General features: G+C 25.8%; 1 protein-coding gene across 1 annotated transcript; it reads left to right on the top strand.

The window, feature by feature from the left end:
* The first annotated feature begins 6,130 nt into the window (after window positions 1-6,130).
* LOC132928767 (glycerol kinase-like) lies at window positions 6,131-8,685 on the top strand. The gene is made up of 3 exons (XM_060993631.1): window positions 6,131-6,716; window positions 7,382-7,891; window positions 8,153-8,685. Exons 1-3 carry the CDS (start codon window positions 6,131-6,133, stop codon window positions 8,683-8,685), a joined length of 1,629 nt encoding a protein of 542 aa, XP_060849614.1.
* The last annotated feature ends 432 nt before the right edge of the window (window positions 8,686-9,117 follow it).

Genomic DNA, 9,117 nt, shown 5'->3' with positions numbered 1-9,117 from the left:
TAATTTACCTAAATATTTTTAGTTTAATGATTAAATAAAAATTGCACGAATCAATAATAACATTAAAAATTAAATACAACTAGCTGCGATGAAAAAATAACAACGATATGAATACATTGCATATTGTGTATAACCCATTAACACCAATACATAATTTTTTGCTTTCGAAAAATGTAATATGAAAATCTGATGTAAATAATATAGAAACACGCAGTATAACTTGAAACACAATGCGTTATTACATTTATAACATCATGTAAGTAGCTTTTAAGTAACTACTCATATTATTATCTTAAACTGAAATACATAATCTAATAATTTACGAAAAAACCTTTTAAGACGCTTCTCTTTATTCAATAAAAAAAAAAAAAATAGAGGCAGGCATGGAACAGTGAATCTAATATATAAGTCAATGTTATATTTTCTATATTTTTTAGTACATGACGTCAATAAAAATTTGTTTTTAAATGTTTATGTAATAACTCCTTACACCAAAATAAAGTATAATATAATACGTGCTTACCAATATCGATTCGAGTAGTAAACAGTTATAATAACGGCGTAATACTTTTATAACAATATAATATTTAACTATAATTTTAATATTTTGTATAACTTTATATTATTTACTCACCAATTTCTGCTACATTAATCTGATAAGCTTACGGTTCCTTTGTACGAAACACATATGCATATACCTAATAAATTATATATACATATAAAGCATGTACAAATGTGGTTTTCACAGGTGTTGTATTTGTGGATTAATATGGGTAGATATGTACTTAAATTTGATTGATTCACAATAGATATTTACATTTATACGGACGACGAATCACTTCGAAAACGACAGTTTATAATATATAATGAACGACTTGTGTATTTAATAATGCGCAATACGCAACTAAAGCTTATGATAGCAGCTACATCAATTATTTAAGACTGATTTCTGATTTCAGTTTGCCTACTCGTTTATCGTACTTAGTAGAAAAAATATAAGACACTTCTTAGTTGATATTAACGTACTATTTTATGTTTTATAAATTTGTTCAACTCATATAAATACTAATTGTAGGCACATTATTCGTGTGAGTTATGATTGTAAAATCTGAGAAACTCGGTATAGTAGGTTTCGTGAACACTTACATTATATTTGAATAAGAAACTACAAAAATATTATTTTGAATTTTATATTTAATTGATAAATTATTGTATGATTTGTTTATAAAAAATGGTTCAGAGCGGAAACGATTTGCCATACTACGTCTTAAATAAATTTATAATATATTTATATCACTATTTTTTTTAAATTTATTTTTTTATTATTAATAAGTACGATAGGTTTAATTAATTTTTGCCTAAAATAGCACAGAAATATATTATTGTTTATAATATTTTAATTCATATCATAATATTTTATTAATATACTGACTTATAAGTTATAAGCCAATGTCGAATTACTGTGCAAAATAATATTAATAATTATAAATATCTTAAAATTAGTTTTAATATTTTGAAAATTTCATTTTCAAATGTCAATAGAAAATAATAATATAGGTACGTAATGGAAAAAAGTTTTAAGTCTATTCCAACAAAAAGTTTTTTTTTTAAATACCTATCCAACTTTGTCAAAATTTGAACTTCAAATGAATATAAAGAATAGAAGAATGTGTAGATACCTAAATATTTTTAAATACTTTAAAACAAACTTATGAGGAACTTTGTGTTATCTACATTTTTAATCTTTAGGCGTTAAAGTTAAAAATGTGATGTATTTTTAGTCACAGTATAGTTTTTAAATGTTCATAAAATCAAACTATGTGTACAAACACTTATCAAAAAATCATGACTGAAATATAATATAAAATACAACTGCAGAAATAAATCATATAATATTATTACAAAAAACTAATAAAGTGGAATATTTCAAATGTATATATTATATTTATATATTTATGGATCAAAAACAGCTAATATTTTTAAAATTATATAATATTATTATGTATAGAAGATATTAATATAAATATTTTGTGCAGTCGAAACTTACCTCTCGCCATTAATGGTATTCTTATCTGTCAGTTCATTATATTGAAGTTATCGTATTTTATTAATTAATTAAAAGTTATCTAATGCTATTACCATTTAATGGCATTTACCATATTGCCGGGCTAAAATTCGGAAAATTGAATCTTTGTTAATTTTAAACCTCATACAGATTCATTTAAAAAAACTAAAGATAATAAATAATTTTATCGAATCTATATTATTAATATTTTTGAAATTAACTAAGATAATAATTTCACGTACTCTATGAATAGCAATTTGGATGACATAAGTTTTAAACAATACATCAAAACTTAGGAGCATTATTACAAATACCTATGATTCTCTTCTAGACACGAAATTCGTAAATACCTGCAGCAAAACATATAAAAACTTGATTAGTAACTTAAAATTCTTCAACTCTAACTTCGATGATCCACTAGAAATAACAATGAAGCTTACTGATACAAATATTTAAATCAGTTACCCGTTAGAGGATAAAGTGGGTTGAGTTCGTAAGTATTAATTTTTAGTGTAAATAATCGCAAAATAGCCAAAAGAAAGTAAAAATAACATTGACAACAAACAAAAAGACAATCAAATAAATCAATACGTTCATTATCCGTAATACTTTTGTGTTATGATAATTATTAGTGTTAATAGGTATTATAGATGTCGTGTCTCATTCTAATTTATTGTTCTGATTAATATAATTATTGAAATATAATTTTAAATTTATCTAAAAATTGTTTACCAACACGAGTATATATATCTTAAAATCAACCGTAATTCGTGATAAGTCAGTATTTTTTGTTATCCATCAAATAGTTGATGGATGATCGTCAAACATAAAATGTAAAACTTTACTTTTAAATGTATTAAGAAAAATAACAAAATATTGTTTCATCACTCACTTGTCACTATTTACTCAATATTAAAGTTTTGTATTAGATAAATTAATGTCAAAGGTATTTTTAATTTTTTAGTCTTCACATCTTGTGAAATTTATGTAAACTTAGCTAAAACATTTGATAAGACTAGGCAAATTACTCAAAACATAATAATTCATATAAGTTATAAATAAGTAGTATGTCTAAGACTACGAATTTACATTTTAAATACAAGTTGAAAGCTTATTTAAAAAATTCATCTGAATTCTAATTATAAGATAAATATATATCAAACTTTCTAATACAAAAATAAATAATTATTATTTTGATTATTTAATGTATAAATTTAATTACATATTTAAATAATGGAATACATATAATACTATATATTATGAAATATAAATATTTATCTACGAGTACAGAATTTGATTTATAATAATATAAAAAATTGTCTAATACAATACTAAATAATAATACACGTTATTTAAAATTGTTTTCATATTTATAAACAATAAAATAATAAGAATTAAACCAATAATAAATAATAATAATAATACAAATATGAAATTCAAATTGTAATCTTGACTAAGTTCTTTGAACTAATAAAATATGATATTATACTCGTATAAATCTTGCTTATATGTATATTCCAAAATAAGATGTAAATTTCAATGAATCTGATACCATTGAGTTTTTGCTGTTATGTTTGTGTAATTTACAGAGTGCATGTACATCTTCATTATTATAATTTTTTAAATTCAAAACAAATTTAAGATTGTAGAATAAGGTATTTCATTTATCCGTTCATTACGACAAATTGTTTTTACTCAAAAGTATAATATACGATTAATATTAAAATATCTTAAATCTTTTATTTACCAATAACTTCTAAAAAAAATATTTACTAATTACAGTAAACCCTCAACTATTCGTCACTCTCTTATCCATAATTTTTTGTTATACATCACCTACTGTTATAATAATGGACCATAAATTATAAATAGATTACTGCATACCTGTATTATGGGTAAACATGTACTTGTAGAAAAAAAAATCTATGAGATTACATACCCAAATTTAAATAACTAATGCTTTAAAAATATTTTAAATTATTATCATAATATACTTTAATAAATTGTATAATATTAAAATTAATATATTATTAGGTATAATAATTATAAATATAAAAATATTTTTTTCCTTTTATCCGCCAAGTTCAATTATCCATCACTCTCTTGGTCCCATTTAATTCTGTTAATCGAGGTTTTACTGTAATTTGCAAAAAAATAGTTGTTAAATCTAAATTACAAATGTAACACAGTTGACAATATTCACCTTGTATTGATTATTAGGTATTATATTGAACAATATAGCAATGACTTTCTAAATTACCGTGTTTAGGTAAAATCATGCTCCATATGCATTGGAAAAAAATGATCGTCAACATTGTTGTAACTGAAACGATGTACACGGAGACACGGAATATCATTAAAGTATTAGTATTTATTTATTATTATATTTTAAGAACTTGGCAGTAATAAAAAAAAATATCACATTTTTCTAAGTTTATAAAAATAAATAAATTGAGCACTAGGGGATAAATGAATCTAAAGTTTCTGTTGTTTATGCATATTATAATATAATCATCGTCCTATAATAATATGTTATACGACAGGGGAAAAATATTTTTCATGTTTATTTTTACTTTATAAATACATCTACTATAATTCATTTAAATTACATACCTAGCTATTGTTAATTAATATATATTATACACAGCGTGATAGCTTCAGGAGTGTATTTTATTTAAGTTGGTGAAAATATGCAAAAACCTATATTTAAATACATTATTTTTACATTTTGTTCTAATTGGTAGAAAAGTAAGAATTTCGTTAAAAAAATTAAAAAATAATTAAAAAATAAAATTCTAATGACTGTAATTTATAGTTAGTTTATGAAAAAAAAACGCTGTAAACATTAACTTATAATTTCTTTTTAGTAAAATACCTTAAAAATGTAATTAAAGGTTCTATAAAAGTTATTTTTATAGTAAATTATATAATGTTGAAAATATATAGGTAAAAAATTTTTTTTTGTTAATCTATGAAGTTGAAATTTTAATAAGAAATTTTTCTAGGGAGACTTCTTTTATTTTACTGTAGCTTAAAAAATATAAACCATAAGGATTTAAAACTTCTTATTATTACATAATATATTCATATATTATTATTGTCTATACTTACTTAAATAAATTTAAATTTACATTAAGTTATTTTTTATATAGACCATACTGGGCTATTCGTAGTGCTCTACTAGTAATTTGTATTAACTTATTTTTGTAGCTTACTGAATCAAGAAAATACTTATTTTGATATAAATATATTATAAACTATCCATAGAAATACATAGGTGCTGTTGTAACTGTATCTTTACTCAGAATCATTTTTCGTACACAGTAGTTGGAATCATCATCGAAAATGTAATTGAAATTGAACATATATATTACAGAAACCTATTAAATGACAAGATACAATAAAAACCTACTATCAAGAAGTTAATCTCCAGATTTAAAAATAATAAATAAAAATTATTGTTGTGTTTTGATTTTGAAGGAATTGCAAATCAATAAAGGAAATAACATTTATTTCTTGCATTGATATGTTACACTTTATGATGCAATGAATTATCGCATATAATTAACTTTAAACCTCATTAGTAATCATTACATTTAAATCTTCTAATGGATACATTGTTATGATAATTTATCAGGTATAGTTATTGATGATATAAAACATCATCAACTCCCAACCATGATCTCTACTATTAATTTGTAAATTATTTTGAAAACCTATATATTTTGGTTTTATAGTTGTATTTGATGTATACAGGGTTAATAACTTTAAAATTTGTAATATAAACATCATTTTTGATCATTTGAAAAAGGCTCATCATATTATTTACTTATTACTAACGCAATAATAAAAATCGGTAGCTATACAAATACGACTCAATTATGTAAACATAGTTTTTTTCTTTATTGTTTTCACATGTGTTATGCATTATATTATATGTTAATACTTTGTTAAATTTTAATTATACTAATATAGTATTATATGAGTAGAATAAAAGTATAATAGTAATTCTTTTAAACTGTTTTTAATATTTTATACTGACTACTAAATTTTTGCGAAAAAAATATGAATTTATCGCGATTGTATAATGTGTTCAACGCAGAAAAAGCGAAAGTATCGTTGGTCGGTGCAATAGTGGTGAATACGAATTACGTAGGCTTTTACGCATTCAAGGCCAACTGTAGCGATGTGGTAAAGTCCCATCATGTTGTTATCAAGGACGCAGAAACGTCGGGGGAAGGATGGTCGGAACAGGACCCGATGGCGATCCTGAGCGCCGTACAGGAATGCATCTCAAACACAACGTGCCCGGGCGGAATGGTGATGGGTGTGCGCGTAGTCGCCGTGGGTGTAGCTAACCAACGAGGTTCTGTGGTGGCGTGGAACAGGCGTACCGGCGAACCGCTTTGCAATGCGATACTGTGGTCGGACAACCGGACGGCCGCCATGGTGGATGAGTACTTGAAGACTAACGACAAGTACCGGTTTCAGAAAGTGTGCGGCCTGCCGTTCAGCCCTTACTTTAGCGCGTTCAAAATCAAGTGGTTACTGAGCAACAACGTTAAGGTGATGTCGGCCTATCGGATCGGCGACTGTTACTTTGGTACGATCGATACTTGGCTGTTGTGGAACATGACTGGTGGAAAGGACGGTGATTTACTATATTTTACGAATTTTTGTTATCCATTTGCGCCTATATATATAGATATAAGGCGAATGGTGAAGTAGACCTTGCGCTTAAGTAGTATTGAGGGGAGGGAAAAATTACTCAAATTAGATTTATATTTAATTAAATAGTTAATTAACTATATTATACATTTTACGAATAAGTACAATCGAATTAAACTGTCCAATAAGTTACATTTGAGTGAACAATTAATTAACTAATTCTGATATATTTATTAAAATACAATTTGAAACAATTCTTTTTTTTTCGTGTGAAAAATATATTTTTTTTAAAATCATATTTAATACTACTGTGTATACGAATTTTAAATAACTACTGAATTATATTTTAATGTCGTAAGTAAAAAAATTATAATATTATTTTTGAGTTCGTGACCCCCCCTTTTATCGTGACTACAATATTATAATACTGCGTAGGTACATAATAAACATGCAATAATACAGTACAACAAACTTTATATGAATTCGCCTATTGCGTACATCGACGACGAGCCCGTATTTGCAGATTCTCATTGTCGTGGAAAAGTCTACAGGAATACGAATATTATTCCTTTTACTTAAGTTTTATAATGCGTTTTTCGTATTCGATTTGGCTGACATAAAAATACTATTTATTATTTTCATTTTCAGGTGGGGTGTTTGTCACTGATTCTTCAAACGCATCGCATACATTTTTAATGAACATTAATACATTAGATTGGGATAAACCATTATTAAAATTTTTTGGTATTTCTGCAAAATGTCTACCGACAATAAAAACCAGTTCCGAAGTGTATGGAAATATTTCTGGAGGATACCTCAACAATACGCCAATATCTTGTATTATTGGAAACTGCCAAGCCGCTTTAATCGGTCAAAAATGCTTTCGACGTGGTCTTACGAAAGGAATACTCGATAAAAATGGTTCAATTTTCACGATCACTGGCGAAGATAAAGTATTCTCCAGAAATGGATTACTCACAACTATTGCGTATCGATTGGATTCGAGACCGATATTTGCATTAGAAGGTCCAATTGCTTCAGTGGGATATACCATAGAATGGGTAAAAGAATGTTTGAATGTCAAAGAAACTGAATGCTTGGCTTTTAAGAAAAAAGACAGATTAAAAAATGAAGTATACTTGGTACCTGCATTTAATGGTAACAATTGTTTTTGATTTAAAAAAATAAGTTTGTACAATGATTTGTTACATTAATTGGTTTAATTCGAAATAATTAAAATTAAATGAAGTTAAAATATTTAGAATTATGAAAAAAAGAAGTTTAAAAATACTTATTTATGAGTAACATCTTATATTTATTTTTTCACATTATTTTCAATGTTCTTTATTAATTCGAATTAAAATATTATAATTTATAATTACGTTCTTGATGTGGAAATCTTATAATTAAATTATTTAGGTTTGTATGCTCCGCATTGGAGGCATGAGGCTCGGAGTATTCTAGTTGGGGCTAATGAATACACTATTAATGAGGATATATTAAAAGCAGCTATTGAATCTGTGTGTTTTCAAACTCAAGATATTGTTGAAGCTTTAAATGACGACTTAAAGATGTCTATAGACAAAATAAAAATTGATGGTGACTTGTCAGATGATGTATTGATCATGCAATACCTATCTGACATAACGAACACTGAAATCGAAATAGCCAAGTTCAAAAATATGGCTGCATTGGGTGCAGCTATGGCAGCTGGTTATGCACCTGAAATTAACGTCTGGAACGCATTGTGTATGCCAGAAGACATTGGTGTAATTTATCATCCAAAAATAACGGCCGAAGAACGGAAAAATCGGATATTTGATTGGAAAAGAGCTCTGCGGAGAAGTTATGACTGGATTGATTATAATAACAGATTGAATCATTTCTGGACGATAGTGTCTATTACAAGTGGAGTAATTTTCTTGGGGGGTTATTTATTGTTAAAAAAATAAATGTCGCGTACATTATAAATGTTAGGGTTTTTAAAATATATATTTTTATCTGCACTGGACATATGTGTACGAATTGTGTTTTAAACTCATTTTACTTCACATTGTGCACTGTGTTAAATTTATGAATTTGATACCAAAATCATAATTAATGGTATTTAAGTATTTATCCTGAATACAACAGTGTTAAAATCACGCATCAACTGAAATTCCTTCAATATGTTTTTAGCTTATAGTTTTCGTAGTTTTAATTTAGGGTTACAGAAACTACTAAATTTGATTAAAAAAAAAAAAACATGACTTAACATTTCAGTTTGGATTATCTTTATGTATTTTAGTTGATTGTAATTATAATTTGATTGACGATTTACCTAGTTTATTTATTTAAATGTGGTCTGTTACAAAAATAGTAGGTAAATTCCCTCTCTATTTACA

Source organism: Rhopalosiphum padi, chromosome 4 (assembly GCF_020882245.1).
Source record: "Rhopalosiphum padi isolate XX-2018 chromosome 4, ASM2088224v1, whole genome shotgun sequence".
NCBI classification, from domain to species: Eukaryota; Metazoa; Arthropoda; class Insecta; order Hemiptera; family Aphididae; genus Rhopalosiphum; species Rhopalosiphum padi.
The sequence above is the reverse complement of the archived record's forward strand: the minus strand, read 5'-3'. Positions and strand labels throughout refer to the sequence as shown.